This window comes from Pleurodeles waltl, chromosome 11 (assembly GCF_031143425.1).
Source record: "Pleurodeles waltl isolate 20211129_DDA chromosome 11, aPleWal1.hap1.20221129, whole genome shotgun sequence".
Classification (NCBI taxonomy): Eukaryota; Metazoa; Chordata; class Amphibia; order Caudata; family Salamandridae; genus Pleurodeles; species Pleurodeles waltl.
Genome location: NC_090450.1, coordinates 339,536,825 through 339,564,304, shown reverse-complemented (window position 1 = coordinate 339,564,304; position 27,480 = coordinate 339,536,825). Strand labels below are relative to the sequence as shown.

The 27,480-nt window shown below is 48.4% G+C and overlaps 1 protein-coding gene across 1 annotated transcript in view; it reads right to left on the bottom strand.

The window, feature by feature from the left end:
- The window catches only part of STK25 (serine/threonine kinase 25), a 316,673-nt gene that overhangs the window by 185,218 nt on the left and 103,975 nt on the right, over positions 1-27,480 (bottom strand). The window contains exon 4 of the mRNA XM_069213631.1: positions 21,548-21,656. Within this exon, the coding sequence (XP_069069732.1) occupies positions 21,548-21,656 (109 nt within the window). The remainder of the gene's footprint in view (positions 1-21,547; positions 21,657-27,480) is intronic.

The window sequence follows — 27,480 nt, the reverse complement described above, 5'->3', positions numbered from 1 at the left end:
CTGATGTGTTCTGTTGTAATTGTTAACACAATATAGTACCTAGATATTTCATACTCATTTTGTCAGTCAAATAAAAGGCACTGACTGCACCTAGAAAATAAAGAAGTCCGTACTTTGATGTCATGCTGGCAAACGTTTTCCATGATCAGAGTAACTTTCGAAGGTTTTTCTACCTTTTCTGCAATACAATTGGCAATACAAGGCCGCTGATCTACAAGGTGGGGCAATTGTTCGAATATTAAATATTTAATTATCTGTCAAGCAACTTTTTTTAAATTTTATTTTTATTCGTTTTTATAAAGCAGATGTACAATACATGCAATAGTCATAGAAACTTACAGGATCACTTTTATCTGGTAAACTTTGAGTTTAAACCACTCAACCCCCCCCTTTAACACACTTAACTAACCATTTATTACATACATTATTAATTTTCTGCTTAGTTTGTGATGCTGCGCTGATGCTAGATGTCAGAGAGGCTCTCTTTGTGTTTATGGTGTGGCACTTGCTATTTGTGTCCGCGCCCCCCCTGTGAAGCCATAAGTGCACTTCCTAGCCTTAGTTGCAGGTAGGTAGTGGGGGTGCCTGATTTCCACGGCATCCTCACTCATGCTCCTTTAAAATTGTGTTCTTACAGAGTGGCTCCCTCTGGGTGGGTGAGAGAATGTGCTTCCCTTCAGCCATTATCTTGTCTTGATCTTGATCTATGTTGTTGTGTCTGGGTAGGTTTGTGTTAGACGCAATTTAAGTGTTAATTAATCCCCTTCATGGAGGTTTGTCGTCGTTTTTTTGCTTCGAGTTTGGATACCATTGTTTCCCAGGTGTTGCATCCAGTGTGTGTTTGACCTTCTCGTGTCAGTTTTATAAGCACCTGGTGTTCTGTACGGGCCCACCGTAATGTGAGGGTATGCCAAGATTTCTGGTCCGGAGCAGTGGGGGCTTTCCAATGCATTGCTATCAACCTTTTATACATCACGTAGGATAGATCTACAAATTTATGTAAATGTCTGTGCTTTTTTGTTCTTGTCCTCACACCCAGTAGGCAAGATCTAGGGTCCGCTTCCAGTTCTAGTCCCGTCCAGTCTGATACCTCCTTCACCACCCTGTTCCATTCTGTTTGCACCCGGGGGCATTCCCAGACCATATGGTAAAAGTGGGCGGCTGGTTCCATGCATCTAGGGCATGTCAGCACCGATTCAGGGAACATACGTTTCAACCTAGCCGGGGATAGATACGACTGATGTAAAAAGTTAAACTGGGTGTAGCGGAATCTGGGGTTCCTTGATACCCCCCGGACGTGTGACAATGCTTTTGGCCAGTCCTCCTGGAGGATCGGGGTGGGGAGGACAGTATTCCACCTCTCCCTAGCTCTTTGTAAGTGGGGTTCTGAAGACTTGCTAAGTATTTTGTATAGGTTAGAGATTGCTTTAGTTTGGGCACCGTCCTGTAGTATGTGATGTGTTGTGGGGGAAGTCTCTGGCTCTAGAGTACCCATACCCCATGTTTTCTTTATTGCGTGGCATATCATAATACAATAAGAATTGACCAGGGTCCACGTCCGTGAGAGCCTGAATAGCCTCAAATGACATTAGTTTACCATCTTCTAAACAGTCTCCCACCAGTTGTATACCTGCCTCCGCCCACCCTAAAGACATGTGCGGCGCGACCCCCTGCTGCTCCAAAAGACACTCCAGCAGGATATGCGGGGTGTATGGGACTGTTCCTTGTCCCTTCTGGATATACCTCCCCAGCAAGCGTGTGCCACAGCTAGTAGTGCATTGATAGGTTCATTTTTAGGGTGTTTGTGTGTTAGCCATGTTAACAGGCTGTTTCCTTTTAACTGAGTGTAGGAAGTTGGCTCTGTATGTGCTATTTCAAAGTAAGGAATAGCATGCACAGAGTCCAAGGGTTCCCCTTAGAGGTAAAATAGTGGTAAAAATAGATAATACTAATGCTCTATTTTGTGGTAGTGTGGTCGAGCAGTAGGCTTATCCAAGGAGTAGTGTTAAGCATTTGTTGTACATACACATAGACAATAAATGAGGTACACACACTCAGAGACAAATCCAGCCAATAGGTTTTGTTATAGAAAAATATATTTTCTTAGTTTATTTTAAGAACCACAGGTTCAAATTTAACATGTAATATCTTATTTGAAAGGTATTGCAGGTAAGTACATTAGGAACTTTGAATCATTTCAATTGCATGTATACTTTTCAAGTTATTGACAAATAGCTACTTTAAAAGTGGACACTTAGTTCAATTTTCACAGTTCCTGGGGGAGGTAAGTTTTTGTTAGTTTTACCAGGTAAGTAAGACACTTACAGGGTTCAGTTCTTGGTCCAAGGTAGCCCACCGTTGGGGGTTCAGAGCAACCCCAAAGTCACCACACCAGCAGCTCAGGGCCGGTCAGGTGCAGAGTTCAAAGTGGTGCCCAAAACGCATAGGCTAGAATGGAGAGAAGGGGTGCCCCGGTTCCGGTCTGCTTGCAGGTAAGTACCCGCGTCTTCGGAGGGCAGACCAGGGGGGTTTTGTAGGGCACCGGGGGGGACACAAGCCCACACAGAAATTTCACCCTCAGCAGCGCGGGGGCGGCCGGGTGCAGTGTAGAAACAAGCGTCGGGTTCGCAATGTTAGTCTATGAGAGATCAACGGATCTCTTCAGCGCTGCAGGCAGGCAAGGGGGGGCTTCCTCGGGGAAACCTCCACTTGGGCAAGGGAGAGGGACTCCTGGGGGTCACTTCTCCAGTGAAAGTCCGGTCCTTCAGGTCCTGGGGGCTGCGGGTGCAGGGTCTTTTCCAGGCGTCGGGACTTAGGTTTCAGAGAGTCACGGTCAGGGGAAGCCTCGGGATTCCCTCTGCAGGCGGCGCTGTGGGGGCTTAGGGGGGACAGGTTTTGGTACTCACAGTCGTAGAGTAGTCCGGGGGTCCTCCCTGAGGTGTTGGTTCTCCACCAGCCGAGTCGGGGTCGCCGGGTGCAGTGTTGCAAGTCTCACGCTTCTTGCGGGGAGATTGCAGGGTCTTTAAAGCTGCTCCTTGAAACAAAGTTGCAGTCTTTTTGGAGCAGGTCCGCTCTCCTCTGGAGTTTCTTGTCTTTTTCGAAGCAGGGCAGTCCTCAGAGGATTCAGAGGTCGCTGGTCCCTTGGAAGGCGTCGCTGGAGCAGAGTTCTTTGGAAGGCAGGAGACAGGCCGGTGAGTTTCTGGAGCCAAGGCAGTTGTCGTCTTCTGGTCTTCCTCTGCAGGGGTTTTCAGCTAGGCAGTCCTTCTTCTTGTAGTTTGCAGGAATCTAATTTTCTAGGGTTCAGGGTAGCCCTTAAATACTAAATTTAAGGGCGTGTTTAGGTCTGGGGGGTTAGTAGCCAATGGCTACTAGCCCTGAGGGTGGGTACACCCTCTTTGTGCCTCCTCCCAAGGGGAGGGGGTCACAATCCTAACCCTATTGGGGGAATCCTCCATCTGCAAGATGGAGGATTTCTACAAGTTAGAGTCACCTCAGCTCAGGACACCTTAGGGGCTGTCCTGACTGGCCAGTGACTCCTCCTTGTTGCTTTCTTTGTTCCCTCCAGCCTTGCCGCCAAAAGTGGGGGCCGTGGCCGGAGGGGGCGGGCAACTCCACTAAGCTGGAGTGCCCTGCTGGGCTGTGACAAAGGGGTGAGCCTTTGAGGCTCACCGCCAGGTGTTACAGCTCCTGCCTGGGGGAGGTGTTAGCATCTCCACCCAGTGCAGGCTTTGTTACTGGCCTCAGAGTGACAAAGGCACTCTCCCCATTGGGCCAGCAACATGTCTCTAGTGTGGCAGGCTGCTGGAACCAGTCAGCCTACACAGATAGTTGGTTAAGTTTCAGGGGGCACCTCTAAGGTGCCCTCTGTGGTGTATTTTACAATAAAATGTACACTGCCATCAGTGTGCATTTATTGTGCTGAGAAGTTTGATACCAAACTTCCCAGTTTTCAGTGTAGCCATTATGGTGCTGTGGAGTTCGTGTAAAACAGACTCCCAGACCATATACTCTTATGGCTACCCTGCACTTACAATGTCTAAGGTTTTGCTTAGACACTGTAGGGGTACAGTGCTCATGCACTGGTACCCTCACCTATGGTATAGTGCACCCTGCCTTGGGGCTGTAAGGCCTGCTAGAGGGGTGTCTTACCTATACTGCATAGGCAGTGAGAGGCTGGCATGGCACCCTGAGGGGAGTGCCATGTCGACTTACTCATTTTGTTCTCACTAGCACACACAGGCTTGTAAGCAGTGTGTCTGTGCTGAGTGAGGGGTCTCTAGGGTGGCATAATACATGCTGCAGCCCTTAGAGACCTTCCCTGGCATCAGGGCCCTTGGTACCAGAGGTACCAGTTACAAGGGACTTATCTGGATGCCAGGGTGTGCCAATTGTGGGATCAATGGTACATTTTAGGTGAAAGAACACTGGTGCTGGGGCCTGGTTAGCAGGGTCCCAGCACACTTCTCAGTCAAGTCAGCATCAGTATCAGGCAAAAAGTGGGGGGTAACTGCAACAGGGAGCCATTTCTTTACACAAGCCCCCCCCCAGCCCACAGGCCAGGAGACTCAGCCAAAGCTGGAAGAGTCTTCCTAGTCTGTCAGGCGAGGAAGAGTAGAGGAAATGGCTGGTTTGTTGCAGGGCCTACTCTGCCTTACATCCTCCTGTTCAGGTCATTCCCTCTGGGGAACTGACCCACTTCCACAGTGATAGGACCTAGTCTGAACTGCCTCTTGTCTGTGCTTTTTATGTCTTTACCCATTCTCTCTATTTTGAGGTCAGAGGTATCCACCTCTGCTAATCTTATCTTAGCCAGGGTCACCCCTAGCTTACCCAAAGAGGTTACCCAGAGCTGGAGTAACCCCACCATGACCAACAGGGTCAGGGGGCCTAACTTGTTATTTGGCATGGGGTCAGACCACCATGCCAAGGATAGTGCAGCCATAAAGGCTAACACCCAGCAGAGGCCACTGACAGCTGTCAGTGCCCAGAACCACACCTTTAGCTCTTCACCTACAAGGGAAGGGGCTAAGTTACAGGCTTCTTTGGGTTCAGGGGGCCTGTCTGCTGTATTAGAGTGGGGGGTTACCACATCTTGTAGTAAACACCCTTCTTCCACTCTTTCTTCTGTTAGCTGAGGGGCCACCCACTCAGGCTTAACAGTTGCCTGACTAGCCAGGACTTCTTGGGGGTCAGGTTGGACTTTATCAGAGCCATTTTTGGAGTTCTCCCCTACTGGAGCAGAATCTCCTTGGCTTGCTGGAACCTTGGCTAAAGGTTGTCCACCTTTCCTACTCTGTTTCCTTTTCTTTTTCTTCTGGGGCCTACTTGCATTTACTGCAGAGGCAGGCACTCCAGAATCCTTGGGAGAGGACTGGCCCTGGACCAGTTCTTCTCTTAGGCTCTGACTAACCTCTGGGTAGTCATTTCCAAGGAGACAATCAAGGGGGAGGTCTGTACTGACTACCACCCTTCTCCAGCTAAAAGTTCCACCCACTTCTATGGGCACAAAAGCCACAGGCCTATTAGTGACCCTGTCTGGGCTAACTCTTACTCTGGCCATCTCACCTGGGATGTACTGGTTTGAGAACACCAGCCTGTCATGCACAATAGTGTGACTGGCACAAGTGTCTCTCAGGGCAGTGGCTGGGATTCCATTCACCTGTAGGTGGTGGAAGTGTCTACTTCCCTCTGGAATCTCCAACTCACCTGTTGGGCACTTTTTCCAGTTGAAGGCTATGAAGACCTCCTCATCTGAGGAGTCATCCCCAATGGCTACACTGGTCACCCCTGGGATTTTGCTAGGGGGTTTGTTTTTGGGACAAGAAGTGTCCTTGGTGTGGTGCCCTGTCTGTTTACAGTTATGGCACCATGCCTTAGTGGCATCCCAGCTCTTACCCTGGTACCCACCTTTGTTTTGGGTTGTGTCTCTTGGCCCACCCACCTGGTCTGGTTTTTGGGGGCCTACAGGGGACTCTTTTTCTTTGTTTCTAGTGTCACCCACTTTCTCCTGGGGAGGCTTTGTAACCCCTTTCTTTTGGTCACCCCCAGTGGAAGTTTTGGTTACCCTAGTCTTGACCCAGTGGTCTGCCTTCTTTCCCAATTCTTGGGGAGAAATTGGACCTAGGTCTACCAGATACTGATGCAACTTTTCATTGAAGCAGTTACTTAAAATGTGTTCTTTCATAAACAAATTATAAAGCCCAACATAGTCATACACTTAATTTCCAGTTACCCAACCATCCAGTGTTTTCACTGAGTAGTCAACATAATCAACCCAGGTCTGGCTCGAGGATTTTTGAGCCCCCCTGAATCTAATTCTATACTCCTCAGTGAAGAATCCAAAGCCCTCAATCAGGGTACCCTTCATGAGGTCATAAGATTCTGCATCTTTTCCAGAGAGTGTGAGGAGTCTATCCCTACACTTTCCTGTGAACATTTCCCAAAGGAGAGCACCCCAGTGAGATTTGTTCACTTTTCTGGTTACACAAGCCCTCTCAAAAGCTGTGAACCATTTGGTGATGTCATCACCATCTTCATATTTTGTTACAATCCCTTTGGGGATCTTCAACATGTCAGGAGAATCTCTGACCCTATTTATGTTGCTGCCACCATTGATGGGTCCTAGGCCCATCTCTTGTCTTTCCCTTTCTATGGCTAGGATCTGTTTTTCCAAAGCCAATCTTTTGGCCATCCTGGCTAACTGGATGTCCTCTTCACTGGAGTTATCCTCAGTGATTTCAGAGGTGTTGGTCTCTCCTGTGAGGGAACCAGCATCTCTGACTATTATTTTTGGAGTCAGGGTTTGAGAGACCCTGTTCTCCCTAGATAGGACTGGTAGGGGGGAATTTTCCTCCAAGTCACTATCCTCTTCCTCTGAGTTGCCACCCTCAGAGGGGTTGGCCTTTTCAAACTCTGCCAAAAGCTCCTGGAGCTGTATTTTGGTAGGTTTGGGGCCCATTGTTATTTTCTTTATTTTACAGAGTGACCTTAGCTTCCTCATCTTAAGATGGAGGTAAGGTGTGGTGTCGAGTTCCACCACAGTCACATCTGTGCTAGACATTTTGCTTCTAAAAGTTGGAATACTTTTTAAGAATCTACAACTAGTTCTAGGTTCTAATTCAAACTTTTACAAACTTTTAAACTCTAAAAGAAATGCTAAACAGGATCTAACACAAGGCCCTAGCAGGTCTTTTAAGAATTTAGAAAACTTTTCAAATTGCAAAAATCAATTTCTAATGACAATTTTGGAATTTGTCGTGTGATCAGGTATTGGCTGAGTAGTCCAGCAAATGCAAAGTCTTGTACCCCACCGCTGATCCACCAATGTAGGAAGTTGGCTCTGTATGTGCTATTTCAAAGTAAGGAATAGCATGCACAGAGTCCAAGGGTTCCCCTTAGAGGTAAAATAGTGGTAAAAATAGATAATACTAATGCTCTATTTTGTGGTAGTGTGGTCGAGCAGTAGGCTTATCCAAGGAGTAGTGTTAAGCATTTGTTGTACATACACATAGACAATAAATGAGGTACACACACTCAGAGACAAATCCAGCCAATAGGTTTTGTTATAGAAAAATATCTTTTCTTAGTTTATTTTAAGAACCACAGGTTCAAATTTAACATGTAATATCTTATTTGAAAGGTATTGCAGGTAAGTACATTAGGAACTTTGAATCATTTCAATTGCATGTATACTTTTCAAGTTATTGACAAATAGCTACTTTAAAAGTGGACACTTAGTTCAATTTTCACAGTTCCTGGGGGAGGTAAGTTTTTGTTAGTTTTACCAGGTAAGTAAGACACTTACAGGGTTCAGTTCTTGGTCCAAGGTAGCCCACCGTTGGGGGTTCAGAGCAACCCCAAAGTCACCACACCAGCAGCTCAGGGCCGGTCAGGTGCAGAGTTCAAAGTGGTGCCCAAAACGCATAGGCTAGAATGGAGAGAAGGGGGTGCCCCGGTTCCGGTCTGCTTGCAGGTAAGTACCCGCGTCTTCGGAGGGCAGACCAGGGGGGTTTTGTAGGGCACCGGGGGGGACACAAGCCCACACAGAAATTTCACCCTCAGCAGCGCGGGGGCGGCCGGGTGCAGTGTAGAAACAAGCGTCGGGTTCGCAATGTTAGTCTATGAGAGATCAACGGATCTCTTCAGCGCTGCAGGCAGGCAAGGGGGGGCTTCCTCGGGGAAACCTCCACTTGGGCAAGGGAGAGGGACTCCTGGGGGTCACTTCTCCAGTGAAAGTCCGGTCCTTCAGGTCCTGGGGGCTGCGGGTGCAGGGTCTTTTCCAGGCGTCGGGACTTAGGTTTCAGAGAGTCGCGGTCAGGGGAAGCCTCGGGATTCCCTCTGCAGGCGGCGCTGTGGGGGCTCAGGGGGGACAGGTTTTGGTACTCACAGTCGTAGAGTAGTCCGGGGGTCCTCCCTGAGGTGTTGGTTCTCCACCAGCCGAGTCGGGGTCGCCGGGTGCAGTGTTGCAAGTCTCACGCTTCTTGCGGGGAGATTGCAGGGTCTTTAAAGCTGCTCCTTGAAACAAAGTTGCAGTCTTTTTGGAGCAGGTCCGCTGTCCTCGGGAGTTTCTTGTCTTTTTCGAAGCAGGGCAGTCCTCAGAGGATTCAGAGGTCGCTGGTCCCTTGGAAGGCGTCGCTGGAGCAGAGTTCTTTGGAAGGCAGGAGACAGGCCGGTGAGTTTCTGGAGCCAAGGCAGTTGTCGTCTTCTGGTCTTCCTCTGCAGGGGTTTTCAGCTAGGCAGTCCTTCTTCTTGTAGTTTGCAGGAATCTAATTTTCTAGGGTTCAGGGTAGCCCTTAAATACTAAATTTAAGGGCGTGTTTAGGTCTGGGGGGTTAGTAGCCAATGGCTACTAGCCCTGAGGGTGGGTACACCCTCTTTGTGCCTCCTCCCAAGGGGAGGGGGTCACAATCCTAACCCTATTGGGGGAATCCTCCATCTGCAAGATGGAGGATTTCTACAAGTTAGAGTCACCTCAGCTCAGGACACCTTAGGGGCTGTCCTGACTGGCCAGTGACTCCTCCTTGTTGCTTTCTTTGTTCCCTCCAGCCTTGCCGCCAAAAGTGGGGGCCGTGGCCGGAGGGGGCGGGCAACTCCACTAAGCTGGAGTGCCCTGCTGGGCTGTGACAAAGGGGTGAGCCTTTGAGGCTCACCGCCAGGTGTTACAGCTCCTGCCTGGGGGAGGTGTTAGCATCTCCACCCAGTGCAGGCTTTGTTACTGGCCTCAGAGTGACAAAGGCACTCTCCCCATGGGGCCAGCAACATGTCTCTAGTGTGGCAGGCTGCTGGAACCAGTCAGCCTACACAGATAGTTGGTTAAGTTTCAGGGGGCACCTCTAAGGTGCCCTCTGTGGTGTATTTTACAATAAAATGTACACTGCCATCAGTGTGCATTTATTGTGCTGAGAAGTTTGATACCAAACTTCCCAGTTTTCAGTGTAGCCATTATGGTGCTGTGGAGTTCGTGTAAAACAGACTCCCAGACCATATACTCTTATGGCTACCCTGCACTTACAATGTCTAAGGTTTTGCTTAGACACTGTAGGGGTACAGTGCTCATGCACTGGTACCCTCACCTATGGTATAGTGCACCCTGCCTTGGGGCTGTAAGGCCTGCTAGAGGGGTGTCTTACCTATACTGCATAGGCAGTGAGAGGCTGGCATGGCACCCTGAGGGGAGTGCCATGTCGACTTACTCATTTTGTTCTCACTAGCACACACAGGCTTGTAAGCAGTGTGTCTGTGCTGAGTGAGGGGTCTCTAGGGTGGCATAATACATGCTGCAGCCCTTAGAGACCTTCCCTGGCATCAGGGCCCTTGGTACCAGAGGTACCAGTTACAAGGGACTTATCTGGATGCCAGGGTGTGCCAATTGTGGGATCAATGGTACATTTTAGGTGAAAGAACACTGGTGCTGGGGCCTGGTTAGCAGGGTCCCAGCACACTTCTCAGTCAAGTCAGCATCAGTATCAGGCAAAAAGTGGGGGGTAACTGCAACAGGGAGCCATTTCTTTACACAAGCCCCCCCCCAGCCCACAGGCCAGGAGACTCAGCCAAAGCTGGAAGAGTCTTCCTAGTCTGTCAGGCGAGGAAGAGTAGAGGAAATGGCTGGTTTGTTGCAGGGCCTACTCTGCCTTACATCCTCCTGTTCAGGTCATTCCCTCTGGGGAACTGACCCACTTCCACAGTGATAGGACCTAGTCTGAACTGCCTCTTGTCTGTGCTTTTTATGTCTTTACCCATTCTCTCTATTTTGAGGTCAGAGGTATCCACCTCTGCTAATCTTATCTTAGCCAGGGTCACCCCTAGCTTACCCAAAGAGGTTACCCAGAGCTGGAGTAACCCCACCATGACCAACAGGGTCAGGGGGCCTAACTTGTTATTTGGCATGGGGTCAGACCACCATGCCAAGGATAGTGCAGCCATAAAGGCTAACACCCAGCAGAGGCCACTGACAGCTGTCAGTGCCCAGAACCACACCTTTAGCTCTTCACCTACAAGGGAAGGGGCTAAGTTACAGGCTTCTTTGGGTTCAGGGGGCCTGTCTGCTGTATTAGAGTGGGGGGTTACCACATCTTGTAGTAAACACCCTTCTTCCACTCTTTCTTCTGTTAGCTGAGGGGCCACCCACTCAGGCTTAACAGTTGCCTGACTAGCCAGGACTTCTTGGGGGTCAGGTTGGACTTTATCAGAGCCATTTTTGGAGTTCTCCCCTACTGGAGCAGAATCTCCTTGGCTTGCTGGAACCTTGGCTAAAGGTTGTCCACCTTTCCTACTCTGTTTCCTTTTCTTTTTCTTCTGGGGCCTACTTGCATTTACTGCAGAGGCAGGCACTCCAGAATCCTTGGGAGAGGACTGGCCCTGGACCAGTTCTTCTCTTAGGCTCTGACTAACCTCTGGGTAGTCATTTCCAAGGAGACAATCAAGGGGGAGGTCTGTACTGACTACCACCCTTCTCCAGCTAAAAGTTCCACCCACTTCTATGGGCACAAAAGCCACAGGCCTATTAGTGACCCTGTCTGGGCTAACTCTTACTCTGGCCATCTCACCTGGGATGTACTGGTTTGAGAACACCAGCCTGTCATGCACAATAGTGTGACTGGCACAAGTGTCTCTCAGGGCAGTGGCTGGGATTCCATTCACCTGTAGGTGGTGGAAGTGTCTACTTCCCTCTGGAATCTCCAACTCACCTGTTGGGCACTTTTTCCAGTTGAAGGCTATGAAGACCTCCTCATCTGAGGAGTCATCCCCAATGGCTACACTGGTCACCCCTGGGATTTTGCTAGGGGGTTTGTTTTTGGGACAAGAAGTGTCCTTGGTGTGGTGCCCTGTCTGTTTACAGTTATGGCACCATGCCTTAGTGGCATCCCAGCTCTTACCCTGGTACCCACCTTTGTTTTGGGTTGTGTCTCTGGGCCCACCCACCTGGTCTGGTTTTTGGGGGCCTACAGGGGACTCTTTTTCTTTGTTTCTAGTGTCACCCACTTTCTCCTGGGGAGGCTTTGTAACCCCTTTCTTTTGGTCACCCCCAGTGGAAGTTTTGGTTACCCTAGTCTTGACCCAGTGGTCTGCCTTCTTTCCCAATTCTTGGGGAGAAATTGGACCTAGGTCTACCAGATACTGATGCAACTTTTCATTGAAGCAGTTACTTAAAATGTGTTCTTTCATAAACAAATTATAAAGCCCAACATAGTCATACACTTCATTTCCAGTTACCCAACCATCCAGTGTTTTCACTGAGTAGTCAACATAATCAACCCAGGTCTGGCTCGAGGATTTTTGAGCCCCCCTGAATCTAATTCTATACTCCTCAGTGGAGAATCCAAAGCCCTCAATCAGGGTACCCTTCATGAGGTCATAAGATTCTGCATCTTTTCCAGAGAGTGTGAGGAGTCTATCCCTACACTTTCCTGTGAACATTTCCCAAAGGAGAGCACCCCAGTGAGATTTGTTCACTTTTCTGGTTACACAAGCCCTCTCAAAAGCTGTGAACCATTTGGTGATGTCATCACCATCTTCATATTTTGTTACAATCCCTTTGGGGATCTTCAACATGTCAGGAGAATCTCTGACCCTATTTATGTTGCTGCCACCATTGATGGGTCCTAGGCCCATCTCTTGTCTTTCCCTTTCTATGGCTAGGATCTGTTTTTCCAAAGCCAATCTTTTGGCCATCCTGGCTAACTGGATGTCCTCTTCACTGGAGTTATCCTCAGTGATTTCAGAGGTGTTGGTCTCTCCTGTGAGGGAACCAGCATCTCTGACTATTATTTTTGGAGTCAGGGTTTGAGAGACCCTGTTCTCCCTAGATAGGACTGGTAGGGGGGAATTTTCCTCCAAGTCACTATCCTCTTCCTCTGAGTTGCCACCCTCAGAGGGGTTGGCCTTTTCAAACTCTGCCAAAAGCTCCTGGAGCTGTATTTTGGTAGGTTTGGGGCCCATTGTTATTTTCTTTATTTTACAGAGTGACCTTAGCTTCCTCATCTTAAGATGGAGGTAAGGTGTGGTGTCGAGTTCCACCACAGTCACATCTGTGCTAGACATTTTGCTTCTAAAAGTTGGAATACTTTTTAAGAATCTACAACTAGTTCTAGGTTCTAATTCAAACTTTTACAAACTTTTAAACTCTAAAAGAAATGCTAAACAGGATCTAACACAAGGCCCTAGCAGGTCTTTTAAGAATTTAGAAAACTTTTCAAATTGCAAAAATCAATTTCTAATGACAATTTTGGAATTTGTCGTGTGATCAGGTATTGGCTGAGTAGTCCAGCAAATGCAAAGTCTTGTACCCCACCGCTGATCCACCAATGTAGGAAGTTGGCTCTGTATGTGCTATTTCAAAGTAAGGAATAGCATGCACAGAGTCCAAGGGTTCCCCTTAGAGGTAAAATAGTGGTAAAAATAGATAATACTAATGCTCTATTTTGTGGTAGTGTGGTCGAGCAGTAGGCTTATCCAAGGAGTAGTGTTAAGCATTTGTTGTACATACACATAGACAATAAATGAGGTACACACACTCAGAGACAAATCCAGCCAATAGGTTTTGTTATAGAAAAATATCTTTTCTTAGTTTATTTTAAGAACCACAGGTTCAAATTTAACATGTAATATCTTATTTGAAAGGTATTGCAGGTAAGTACATTAGGAACTTTGAATCATTTCAATTGCATGTATACTTTTCAAGTTATTGACAAATAGCTACTTTAAAAGTGGACACTTAGTTCAATTTTCACAGTTCCTGGGGGAGGTAAGTTTTTGTTAGTTTTACCAGGTAAGTAAGACACTTACAGGGTTCAGTTCTTGGTCCAAGGTAGCCCACCGTTGGGGGTTCAGAGCAACCCCAAAGTCACCACACCAGCAGCTCAGGGCCGGTCAGGTGCAGAGTTCAAAGTGGTGCCCAAAACGCATAGGCTAGAATGGAGAGAAGGGGGTGCCCCGGTTCCGGTCTGCTTGCAGGTAAGTACCCGCGTCTTCGGAGGGCAGACCAGGGGGGTTTTGTAGGGCACCGGGGGGGACACAAGCCCACACAGAAATTTCACCCTCAGCAGCGCGGGGGCGGCCGGGTGCAGTGTAGAAACAAGCGTCGGGTTCGCAATGTTAGTCTATGAGAGATCAACGGATCTCTTCAGCGCTGCAGGCAGGCAAGGGGGGGCTTCCTCGGGGAAACCTCCACTTGGGCAAGGGAGAGGGACTCCTGGGGGTCACTTCTCCAGTGAAAGTCCGGTCCTTCAGGTCCTGGGGGCTGCGGGTGCAGGGTCTTTTCCAGGCGTCGGGACTTAGGTTTCAGAGAGTCGCGGTCAGGGGAAGCCTCGGGATTCCCTCTGCAGGCGGCGCTGTGGGGGCTCAGGGGGGACAGGTTTTGGTACTCACAGTCGTAGAGTAGTCCGGGGGTCCTCCCTGAGGTGTTGGTTCTCCACCAGCCGAGTCGGGGTCGCCGGGTGCAGTGTTGCAAGTCTCACGCTTCTTGCGGGGAGATTGCAGGGTCTTTAAAGCTGCTCCTTGAAACAAAGTTGCAGTCTTTTTGGAGCAGGTCCGCTCTCCTCTGGAGTTTCTTGTCTTTTTCGAAGCAGGGCAGTCCTCAGAGGATTCAGAGGTCGCTGGTCCCTTGGAAGGCGTCGCTGGAGCAGAGTTCTTTGGAAGGCAGGAGACAGGCCGGTGAGTTTCTGGAGCCAAGGCAGTTGTCGTCTTCTGGTCTTCCTCTGCAGGGGTTTTCAGCTAGGCAGTCCTTCTTCTTGTAGTTTGCAGGAATCTAATTTTCTAGGGTTCAGGGTAGCCCTTAAATACTAAATTTAAGGGCGTGTTTAGGTCTGGGGGGTTAGTAGCCAATGGCTACTAGCCCTGAGGGTGGGTACACCCTCTTTGTGCCTCCTCCCAAGGGGAGGGGGTCACAATCCTAACCCTATTGGGGGAATCCTCCATCTGCAAGATGGAGGATTTCTACAAGTTAGAGTCACCTCAGCTCAGGACACCTTAGGGGCTGTCCTGACTGGCCAGTGACTCCTCCTTGTTGCTTTCTTTGTTCCCTCCAGCCTTGCCGCCAAAAGTGGGGGCCGTGGCCGGAGGGGGCGGGCAACTCCACTAAGCTGGAGTGCCCTGCTGGGCTGTGACAAAGGGGTGAGCCTTTGAGGCTCACCGCCAGGTGTTACAGCTCCTGCCTGGGGGAGGTGTTAGCATCTCCACCCAGTGCAGGCTTTGTTACTGGCCTCAGAGTGACAAAGGCACTCTCCCCATGGGGCCAGCAACATGTCTCTAGTGTGGCAGGCTGCTGGAACCAGTCAGCCTACACAGATAGTTGGTTAAGTTTCAGGGGGCACCTCTAAGGTGCCCTCTGTGGTGTATTTTACAATAAAATGTACACTGCCATCAGTGTGCATTTATTGTGCTGAGAAGTTTGATACCAAACTTCCCAGTTTTCAGTGTAGCCATTATGGTGCTGTGGAGTTCGTGTAAAACAGACTCCCAGACCATATACTCTTATGGCTACCCTGCACTTACAATGTCTAAGGTTTTGCTTAGACACTGTAGGGGTACAGTGCTCATGCACTGGTACCCTCACCTATGGTATAGTGCACCCTGCCTTGGGGCTGTAAGGCCTGCTAGAGGGGTGTCTTACCTATACTGCATAGGCAGTGAGAGGCTGGCATGGCACCCTGAGGGGAGTGCCATGTCGACTTACTCATTTTGTTCTCACTAGCACACACAGGCTTGTAAGCAGTGTGTCTGTGCTGAGTGAGGGGTCTCTAGGGTGGCATAATACATGCTGCAGCCCTTAGAGACCTTCCCTGGCATCAGGGCCCTTGGTACCAGAGGTACCAGTTACAAGGGACTTATCTGGATGCCAGGGTGTGCCAATTGTGGGATCAATGGTACATTTTAGGTGAAAGAACACTGGTGATGGGGCCTGGTTAGCAGGGTCCCAGCACACTTCTCAGTCAAGTCAGCATCAGTATCAGGCAAAAAGTGGGGGGTAACTGCAACAGGGAGCCATTTCTTTACACTGAGTCTGCGTCCAAACAGCTTCAGCTGATAGCCGCCTGTGGAGCCAATGCTGCAGCCATTGAAGTTGTGCCGCTGCGTAATAAAGCTCGAAGGTGGGAGCCCCCAGTCCGCCCAAGTCCACCGGACGTTGCAGTGTGGATAGAGCCACCTGCGCTCTCCCTCCACCCCCATATGAGCTGTATCAGCATTGTGTTCAGGTTGCTAAAAAAGCTTTGTGGGATAACAATTGGCAAAGCCATGAAATAATACAGTAGTCTGGGCAATACCAACATGTTTGGGATCGCTACCCTACCCGGTGGAGAGAGCGGGAGTTTATTCCAGAAGCGTAAAGAGCTCTTTATGGAGGTTTGTGCTCTCCCCAAGTTACCATCTCTGAGATCTTCTGTGCTGTGGTAAATATGGATCCCTAGGTATTTAAATGTTTCGAAGCACCATTTCAGGCGTCCGCGTGGTACCCCTTTCTGTCTTTCCGGTGGCCATCTGGTCAGTGGGAACACACAGATTTGTCCCAGTTTACTGCCAGTCCGGAGATTCTACCAAATTCCGCTAGAAGTGTCATTATGGAGGGTATCGACTCCGCGCCTTTCCGAGTGTATATAAGAGCGTCGTCTGCATATAGCGAGATTGCGTGGTGTGTTGCATTCCTAATTAAACCCCATTCAGCTGCCATGGAGCGCACTTTAGTTGCTAGTGGCTCCATTGCAATTGCGTACAATAGTGGGGAGAGGGGACAGCCCTGTCTTGTGCCCCTTGTTATAGGGAAACTGTCGGAGATCACCGCGCCCGTCTTCACTCTGGCTTGTGGTTTTGAGTATAGTGTGCGGACCCATCTTACATAGTTGGGACCTATTCCCATTTGCCTCATTGTTGTCCAGAGGAAATCCCATTCCAGGGTATCGAACGCCTTTTCAATGTCTAGTGACAGGACCATTTCGTCATGTGCATCTGAGGGGGTGTCCCCCATTACACTCAGGAGTCTGCGGATATTTAAAAAAGTATTTCTGTTGGGGATGAAGCCGTTTTGGTCTTCGTGTATGAGAGTGTGAATGATGGGAGCGAGTCTATTGGCAAATATTTTACCCAGAATCTTACAGTCGGAGTTCAGAAGTGAAAGTGGTCTGTAGGATTTTACGTCCGTGGGGTCGCGACCCGATTTGGGGAGTACTATTATCATGGCCTCTGTCTGAGACAGAGGCAACCGTTCGGTGGCCCACGCTTCCTCGAACACCTTCAATAGTTGGGGTTTCAGGCGGTGCGCAAAACGCTGAATAATACTCTGTTGGGAGGCCATCTATTCCTGGTGATTTGTTTCTGGGCATCTGTGTTAAGACTAAATCTATTTCCCCTATTGTTAGTGGGGCTTCTAGTGTGTCCCTGTCTGTTTGCGATATCTGCAGCAAGGGGGAACCCCCCAGGAATGACTCAAATTGTGTAACCGTGCACGAGGTGCGCTTAGTGTACAAATTCTTGTAGTAGTCTCTGAACTTTACATTTATCTCTGCCTGTGTGGTAACCGTGGTATGGGCGTCAACCCGGATGGCGTCTATGGGAGAATGTTGTTTGTCTTCTCGCAATAACCAGGCCAGCATTTTGCCCGACCTGTCACCCTCTGCCTGCAGGCGTGTTAAGTGGTAGTTATAGTCGTGGTAGCAGAGTCTGTTGTCTGCTTCATTATACTTTCTGCGGGCTGCTTGTAATGTCGTGTAGGGGAATTCCCCCCGTGCGGTTGCTATTTCTGCTGTTCTTAGCTCCTTTTCCAATTTAACAATTTCAGTGTGTAGTGTGGCCTTACTCCCCAGCTTGTGGTAATGCACTGCCCTCTGATCACTGCCTTGTGGGCGTCCCATTCCACTGCCCGTGTGTTTGCCGTTAGATCATTTATTTCCCAAAACTCTTGTATTGTGGTGTTTAGCGTGTCCACAAATGCCTGATCTTGGAGCACGTCTACTTGTTAACGCCAAGTTGGGATCACTTGGCTGCTCCTACCCCAGCTGAGTGACACTCTTAACGGCGAGTGGTCCGAGAGTGTCTTCGCTAGATATTCCGTTCCAACTACTAGCGCGGCTATGTCCAGGGTGCCCCAAATTGTGTCTATTCTAGTGTGTGTTCTGTGTGGTGCTGAGTAAAATGAGTATTCCCTCTGGAGGGGGTATTTTGTACGCCATATATCATAAAGCCTAAAATCGCCCGCCCAATGTTGCAGAGGGGTTGAGATATTCTTCTGCGCTACTGCACTCGTTGGGGAGCCGGATCTATCCAGTATGGGGTCTGGTATACTGTTGAAATCCCCTGCCCAGACAGTCGGAGCTGATGGGTTTGCTAGCAGTTCCGGAGTGAGGGTACCTAAAAATCCCGCTGTGCCCCCATTTAGGGTGTATATACCGACTATAGAAAGTTGTCTGCCGTCTAGCTGGCCCTCCGTCACCACAAATCTGCCCCCTGGGTCTATTCTATATGCTGTTTGGTGATATGGGACTCCGCTTGCGATCCATATCAATACCCCGTGCAAACGCAGAGTATGTTATGCCTATCAGTTGTCCGCCCCACTTTGCGCGTATTTCCTGCAAGTCTGGTTCCAATAAATGTGTTTCTTGGAGGATAGCGATATGTATTCCTAGTCGCTTGAGGCGTGCGTGGACACAAGATCTCTTATTTAATGTACCCATCCCCCTCACATTCCATGTCATTATGTCGAATTGATTGTTGTTGCGTTTAGTTTCTGTTACCATGTCAAAGTGTGGGGTGAGTCTGTGCGTTTTCCGCAATCTTGGTCATTAGACTTCTGATTTGCTGCCTCTCTGATAAAGCTGTTAAATATATTTGTGTGTACCAGCAGCGGTTGCATGTTTGTAATAGGTCTGTGTTGTGTGTTTTTATTAAGTTGCAACTACCCTCCCCCCCAACTAATCCCCACTCACTCTTATCTACTGATATAAAACTACTTAACTTGTTTATATATAAAAAAAACGGTATCCTTGTGGATATCCGTGGTGGTGTCATCATAACTGCCTAATGTGGCTCATTTACGGGGCTCACATCAGACCACAGACTACGTCCGCCGTTGTCGGCGGTAGCCCCCGGGGCGTGTGCACCCCCGCATAAAAACAAATACAGAGAATAAAGGGAATAGGAATACTAGAGATACACATTTTTGAAGGATACTCGTGCTCCAGTTAGCCCCTATGCTTCAGGAGGGCTCCGGGATGTCCAGCCCGCTCTCCCCCCGGCAGCAGAGCTTGATCAGTGTTCTTGGTCGTGTTCAAAGGTCGTCTGCCGCTCTAGGGGTGACCCTTAGACCTTTTGCATCATCCGTTATAGTGGAGACAGAGCTGAACGTGTCCGAATTAATCTCCTGTAGCTCCCAAATTATTTTGAATGTGTTTTGTGTTAGCAGGGGGGTTTCTTTCAGAACTTTTGCTCTCTCTTCTGCTACCTGTTGGGCAGACGGTTGGGACCTAGTGCGCCTTTTAGAGCGTTTCCTTGATGTCGAGGTCGACCACTCTTCTCTGTCCGCTTCATCTGCCATACTTGCGAGGCCTTTGGCGTGAAGCCATGTCCAAACGTCTTCCGGGGAGCTAAATGTGTGGATACGATCATCTGACGTTACTCTCAGCTTGTCGGGGAAAAGTAGTGCGTATTTAATGTTGAGTTCACGCAGGCGCTGCTTAACCTTAACACATGAGTTGCGTTTTCTTTGCACCTCTTGTGTGAAGTCTGGGTATGCGTTAATGGGTGATTCCTCAAAGTTAAATGGGCCTTTATTGCGGAACTGTTGTAGGATTGAATCTCTATCTCAGAAATTTAGAAATCTGGCAAATCACTGGTCTGGGTGGTTGTCCGGGGAGCGGGGGTCTACTCGGTATTCTGTGTGCCCGTTCCACTGTAAATAGCTTGGATGGGGCCCCGCCTAGCACCTCTTTGATTAGCCATTGTTCTAGCATTATTTCCATGCTTTGTTGTTGCGCATTTTCAGGAAATCCCAGGAAACGGATATATTTTTCCGGCGCGATCTACTTTCGGCCTCTTCCGCCCACCTCCATAGTGCCTTCAGTTCCGCGTCCATGCGTTGAATCTGTTTTTGGTTGTCCTGAACCATGGGAGATACCTCTGTCACTCCCTCCTCCACCGCCTCGACTCTTTCCGCTAGCTTGCGGTGATCCACACGGAGTAAATTCAAGTCTTGCGATACTGCGTCGATTCTATTCTCCAGGGAAGTTTTAGTGTCCATTATTGCTTGAAGTACCTTCTCTAGTTGCGCGGATTGAGATGCAAGTGTACTCTCCAGTGATTGCAGGGTCGGATTTGCTGGTTGGTCGGTGGATGCTGAACCTTGGGTGGTTCTGTCTTGATTTTTGGCTAATTTCAGTCTGCCCCCCATTGTGTTCGTTCCGTGGGGAGTCTCAGTATGATACTTTGGGGGGTTCCCTCGCTTTTCTTTCTACCCTTTACCACCACTTTATCTGCTCCTCGGACCCTCTCCACCAATTCAGGTTGTAATCCCCTTCCGTCCGATCGCGTGTCAGGGGGACAGGTTTCAGTTGGGCCTGAAGCGCAGGCTTGGCATCCTTGGTTGTGTCCCTGTTTGCCTGTAGGGTGTTGAGGGGGCAGCGGAATCCCACGGTCGCTGCTGCTGGGGGTGTTTGCCTGTTCCAGGCTGGTTGGGGAGCATCTGTGCCGGTCTTTATTCCTCCTGTCTCTAGGTCCGTTCCCTTGGGCCCTTTGCACAAGCCCCTGAACCTGATGAGGCTAGTTCCAGGGGGTGCACTCCTCTAGGCAGGCGCCAAATCGGAGGGAAAAAAAGGGGGGGGGGGGGAGATGGGAAGCGCAGGAGCGGCCTTGTCGCCCCCGCCGTATTCAATGGACAACAGCTACCGTTCCTCCGTGCTCTGACATGCATTGCATTCTGGCGGCGTGTAAGAAAGCAAGATCTTTTGCCGTTGCCCCCCTTCAAACCAGTCTGAGCTTTTAATTCCGGAGCAGCGTCACTCCTTTACTTTGGGGGCCGAGGGGTATTTTGCATCTGTTCAGCCTTGGCGCCCGGGGCTCCCAGACCCCAGCGCCGGACGTGTTCCCTCCGGCAGATTCACCCAGGGGGGCCTGGCTGCAAGAACCAAGCATGCAATGTTATACGGGCTTAAAGAGCCCTGCGGTGGTCCCTCCGCTCATAGGCCTTCCCCGCGAGCCCCGTACCTTCATGTGCCGCCCGCAGCCACCTAGTTCCAGTTAGGTGGGTGGTCCGCGCTCATGTCCTCAGTACGTGGGGTGGGCTCAAGATGGCAGCCCCCACCCCAGCGAGCGCGCCTGGTCTGGAGCGTCTCCCGGCCTCGGTCCGACGTGCCTTCCAATGCTTATCGATCTCGGGGGTCCCGCTGCGGCCCTCTGGCTTACGGCTCAGTCTCTCGGCAACGGCACTCAGGAGTCTCGGGCAGCACCCTGGGCGTCCCCGAGTCCAAAATGGCAGGCGCTCAGTTCTCCGATCCTCTGTTCGAGGGAAAGTCGCCGAGCAGAGGCCCCCATCTCAGCAGCACTAGGTTCTTCTCCGTCTGGCCGATCCATCTTAAGACGCTTCCACGTCCCCCGGAGGCTTCCTGCAGGATATTTATGGTGGGTCCGGGATGGAGCGCTCGCTCTAGCCGTCCATCCCGGCCGCCATCTTGGCTCCTCCCGTCAAGCGACATTTTTAAATTCCCCAATAAAAGTAAAATGTTTTTTTGAAGACAAACCTATCTGGATTCATATTTCATCTAAACAACTCATCTTTATTGTTTCATAAGCTGTTAGTGGGTATTGGCAAAGTTTGCTTCAATAAATTAAATAAAAATGAAAGCAAGTGAACTCAAGATGATGGATACAAAGCTATATATGGCTGAGTGATAGATCTGCTGAAGTTTTATCTGTGGCTGATTTAAGGCACTTTTGGCCCACATACAAATGCCTCCAGAGTATCCAGAGATAATCACAACTAGGCAAATAGAGCTATGCACAACAAATTCAAACCGCAGTGAGGGAATGCAGTCAGGAAAAGCAACACACCAGCCAAGCACTTTTTTACCTTTAATGTCCCGGTGAATCTTCCTCTTTGAGTGCAGGTAGTCCAAACCCTTCAGTATCTCCCGCAGGATGGTAGAAATGTATGCCTCCTCCAACGGACCTGGCTTAAGCTGCACAAAGACCAAAGGAGCAAAGGAGCAAAGTAATTAAGAGGGAAATCACGAGAGCGAGTCAGTGTGAGAGAAATTAAACTGCATTTGTAAAAACGTTTTTCTGCTGGTTTACATTTAAAAAAAAAGTACTTTCAGTATTGATATTCCTGGTGGATACATAACCTTCTCAAAGACTCTTGACCTGAAGAATATCCTTCCACATTCCCTCTAGGCATGACAAAGGTATGCAAAACTTTCAGGTGGTGTCATGTGGCTACAGCTGTGATTCTGCCTGCAAGACGTGACATTGCATTGGTGTTGAGTTCCTAGTACTTTTTCATGAACAATCAATGCATGTGGAAAGGAACAGAGAAAGCAACAACAGCAGCATATGGCAAGACTGCATAACATAGGACCTATATTGTTCATGGACTAACTGAGAGGGGAAGAGAGAATGCTGTGTGGAGTCTGCAGGCTTCTAGATCCACCACAAATATTGTTACCAAAGGTATCTTTTTTCTGATGAATATTTCTTCCCAGAGATTCCTCAACTTGTGAGTCCCAAAGCAATAGCTCAATGTATAGTGGTAAAGAGCAGTACCCATCAGCCAAGGATGTTCTGGAGCACAGCCTTGCCAAAGTACCCATTACTGTGTGCCCGAGGTAAGAGACAGTAATGTTTTGAAAAAGTATGTAGGGAAAAGCACTTCCCACCTTGCAAACGTAACCCAGCAGAATGCCTCTGGAAAGAGCTTTGGAAGCAGCCATGGTCCTATCGAACTAGGCATGAATGCCCTCCATGGGGCCTTCTCTTGGCAAAGGCATAGCAGATCTTAATACAAATGAGACAAAACCAGCTGGTGTGTTTAGTCACTGTTTTGCCCTTCTTAGTTCTGGAGAAGCCCACACAGATTTGATCACCCACTCGGTCCTGTCAAGTAAGATCAATGTAATGACACCACTTATGTGGAGTCCAGTCTATACAGCTGCTCCTCCTCCTCCTCAGTGGGATAAGGTGGAGGGAAAAAAGAGGAAGTGTAATGGATTGGCCCATGTGTAAGGCACATGTAGTTGGACAGGTAGAGTGGACAGGTAAGACAGGCCAACTTATCGAGGTCAAAACGTATGGAAGTAGCCAAGCGGAGAGCGATGGATGTTTTCTGATATGCTGAAGTTATTGTCACCAGAAATACTGTCTTCAAATTTAAAAGTGAAACCAGAAACTGGATATCATCTCAAAAGGGGATGCTACCAAAAAATTAACACAAAGCTTTACTCTCACAGAGTGATTTGGTGATCCAAAGAGAGAAGGATGGTCAAGAAGACACATGATGTACCACTGAACACATTTGTTCCTATGACCCATGTGGGGTGGTCAGAATTACCTGTGCTCAATCTTCTCTCACCTTCTGCAGAACTTCTGAGATAAGCAGAACTGGTGGAAAGGTGTGCAGCAGGTCCTGAGACCAGCAGAATCTGAATAGTTCAGAGAAAGTGCTTGGCACAAATCAAAGGAGAGATCCATAAATGGAAATCCCAGAATGAAGAAGATCACATCCATCACTTTAGGGTGTAGTTTCCATTTGTGGTCCTTAATCACGAGCCAACTGAGAGCATCCATTCTCAAGTGAAGGCCGCTTGTAAAGTGAGCTGTTAGTGGGAAAAATCTCAGTTGCTGCCCTCACTGCCACATGCAAATCTCCTCCCAACACAGGGTACATGACTCTACCCTGCCCTGTCTTCTGGCATATTATGGACTGTGGTAATACTGTCAGACACAATCGGTATGGAGCCCCAAGACTGAAGGGAGAAAAAAACTTAATGGAAAGCAGACTTCCCACAGCTGCAGTACATTTAATGTGGAGACACTGCTTGGATGCAGACCAGAGGCCTCACCCAGTCATGTCTCCCAGAAGGGCACCGAAGACCAATGAGGAGGCATCCAAGATTATCGTAGCCTGAGCTTGAGGAAGGCTGAAGGTAAGACCCCACAGAGATGGAGTCCATCCACCAGTCCATCCACCAGTGCTCACCCAGTGAACTGACTGGAGGAACTACACCTGAAACAAGAGCAACCTCTGTTGCCACAAGCACCACAGCAGGACCGTCATTTGTCATGTGGCACTATCAGGATTGCACGAGGCCACAAGTCCATGCAGAAGACAGACATGAACTAGGAGTTGTGTTCATGTGAGAAAAGTCTTAATCATTTCCCAAATATCAGTGATCCTTCAAGGAAGAATAACAACCTTTATGTCCAGCACCAGTGCTATAAACCTCTGCATTGGAGCAAGGTGAGCCATATGGGCATTGAGAGTGAAGCCCAAGGCTTGGAGGAGAGCCATTGTGTGCTGGCAGCATACCTCAATCAGAACTGAGGACAACGCTTACAATAGCAAGTTGACCTAGTGTGGAAATATTAGCTGTACAGAACACAAAATTAAGCTTCCACAACAACCAGTACTTTGGTAAAGACGCATGGTGTGGTCTTCAATCTAAATAGAAGGACCGTGAGCTGATAATGCTGGAGTCCCGAAGTGAACCTCAAGTAATTTCTGTGGGCAGTAAGAATTAAATTGAAACTAGGCATCCTGGAGACACCAACTATTTGTCAGTAATCAGGGCCAGCAAGGCTTGGCTAAGTGACAGCATCTTGAACTTGGCCTGTAGAATAAATAAGTTGAGAAGACTGAAGTAAAGGATGAGTCACAGACTGCTGTCCTTCTTGAGAACAAAGAAGGAAAAGGAGTAGAATCATCTGCCCCTTCCTTCTAGAGGCAACACCTCTAAGCCCGCTTTATTTAGCAGGACAAGGACTTCAAACTCCTAAATTGGAGCATGTGTCATGGAGAACATCCTGGCGGAAACAGGCCAGTCCCGGGTGAGGGATATACATATAACAAGCACAACCCTATCTGCCCACCAAGATCAGGGTAAGCGATTTTTAAATGAATAGTCCCAAGGGACCCATTTAGTGGTGAAACCTTGTATGTGCCTTGGAGATATCCTAAAGTCAATTAGTATATTAATCTCTTATCTAATGAAATTACTTGTTAACTACTGGTCAATTTTCGTTTCCTTCAAAGATATATTAATCAAATTCATGTTAAGCAAGGCGTAAAAAAAACAAAAGAACAAAAACAATACAAAGATTTGTGCATAGTGCAGACGACAGGCCTCAAATTGTGGACATATTTATAATGCAAACAGCACAAGACACTGTACAATTCCTCGTGGCTGTATCCATCACTTCCAACAGTTTTCAACAAGGATAGTGTCAATAAGTACACAGTAGCTCTTTGGTATTATATAGCCCTAGACAACCAATACAGAGGGTTTGTTGATGTTTCAACCCCACATAACTAGGAGGGTCCCATCAGGACATAGTCACCTGGCTACAACACCTGAGTATGAGGGAGACTGGAATAGGAAAAATTGTCTGTAGTTGTACTACAAACCTGCTAAACTCTCCCATAATGATCATTTAGATACATTACTCACCACCTTGAGTGAGACTACAGTGGTATTTCAGGAATTCATCACTGAATCTTTACTTCTACCAGTTATCATTTCATCTAAGAATCCAATTATATACCACCAACATGTTCAGACATACTTTATGAAATGAGCACCTGCTGGATAATCAAGCACTGAATTCTATCCTAACATATGTGTTCTGAACGCTCTATATGTGACAAGCCAATGTCTTGCTGCAGGCATGCTATGACACGCTTACTGAAGTGTGCGCATGTCAACTGAAACCAACACCGAATCGTAAGATGTTTTATCAATCCACTTTAAACTTACAAAGATTCAAATGCTCTTGCAAGCCACATGCACTAAGAATGTCACAGAAATCTTTAACCTCAAAACTTGCATTTAACCACCACATACTGAATGTGCCTTAACTCCCAGAATCCAAAAACCATACACTCCCTGGAGCTCTGCTGGTATCTTACTTGATTCACATATGTGAATAACATTTTTGCTGGGCTCTTCCAAGGAGACGAGGAGGCTTAATATTGTAATCCCATAACCTGTCACAAAAACAGGTTACATACGCTAGCAATATTGTTACCAGCAACCACTTTGCAAATTATTTGGAAAAATACTACTGAATCCGTACCTGCTGCTCACGGCAAGTTTGTGTGAAATTTAACCGTTTGCTAAGCTGCCTTCTTATTAATGGAGGTCAGAAGGAAGATGCAGCTGGCACTGCAGTATTATTTCCCCTGGTATCAGAAAACGCTAGACCACCAACTTAAGTTGGTCATCTTGCAGGGGGTGATCTTCTCCATTACATCCCCAAATAATAAAAGTTTCTCAATCCTAAGGATGGTGTGAATGCAATGTGGTCAAAGGGGATTTTCTACAGGGGTTCCTCAGTCCATGAAGATGGTGAGGGGGGGGTCCTGTTTGCAGCATTGACATCCCATGATGTTCTCCACGGTCTGGCTGAAGTCCAGTCATCACTGGACTAAGAATCGCACGTCATTGGGGTCACAGGTCAATCATTCCTAGGTCGCTAACTGTGCTTCTGAGGGTCCCAGCAACTCTCTGAGGGCACTCCCAGGCTTAGTTAACTCTGTGTGTCAGGTTTTGACCCTCAGTGCTGTACAGCAGCGGTGGTAACAGCTTATGACTTTGGACTACCAACTTGCCCCAACAGGCTTCCTTAGCTGTTGTGTCCCTCGGCTGCAAACAGGAGACCAGTCAACTAGCCCAGGAGTTCTCTTAGCTTGACAGGGCTCTGGGGACAGCTTCTCCCTGAGCAGGACAGGGCAGACACAGTCCCTCTCATCGCTTGCCACCAGGTGTAATAGGAGTAGACTTCTTAGGTGCAGCTTCTCTTCGCTGGGTGATCAGTGCAGCAGGGCAGGCCTCGTTAAGTCCTTATTCAAAGTTGGTCGAGATCTGAGATCCAGGTGCAAGGGGTGCCCTATTTATCTTCAGTAAATTCCATCAGGGTAGGATGTAGTTAGTAGCCAATGGGTTATAGGTTCCCTCCCTACTAGCGACCATTTCCTGAGAAGTGTGGCATCTGGCTATCTCAGGAAGCACCATTCTACCCACTGTGAACATGGCGAGACTCCTCTCTCGACACTCAGAGAAGCCAACCCCAACAAGTGTAGCAACAAAGGGCTACATGCCATGGAAAAAATTGGTTTAACTGGCTTCTTCTCTCCTGTCCCCAGTGCCAGGCTGTCTACCTGAACAATAGAGTAGTGCCCCATCCAAGTGTTACCCATTTGCCCTTCAAAGGCAGCTTCTCCTTTGAAGTTCGCCTTTTGGACTAACATCCATTTGGCTTTCTGTTGGAGGGAGCTAACACCTCTCTCTCATGAAGGCCCCTATTGTGTCCTTTTCCAGGAGTCATTAGCGTGTTTCCCGAAGACAGAAAGCTACCTGAAGGCAATTCCCGTATACATCAGAAAACTGGCACTGGAAAACTTGGGCAACTACAGTGGCACCTTCTAAAGTTGCACTTTTCCCACCAGTCACATTAAATTGGATTTAACCATTGAATCGTATTTGATGCACTGATATGTTTGATACCAAACATTACCAACCACAATAGTCCCATTCAGAAGTTAGCAGGGCTGGGGTGTCAGCCTGTAACTCTGTGCTGGCCAATGGGGCGACTAGGCTTTGCACAGTAAAAATGACAATTTAGTTTTTTTTTCTGCTAGAACATGTAAAAGTACATGTTACATTTTTTTAACATACAGCGCCCTGCCTTAGGAGTGACATATATTAAAAAGAGATGTTTGGGCTTTGTCATTACCATAAATGGCAACGTTGAATTTGCAGTTTTAAACAGCTTTTCCAGTCTGCAGTGGCA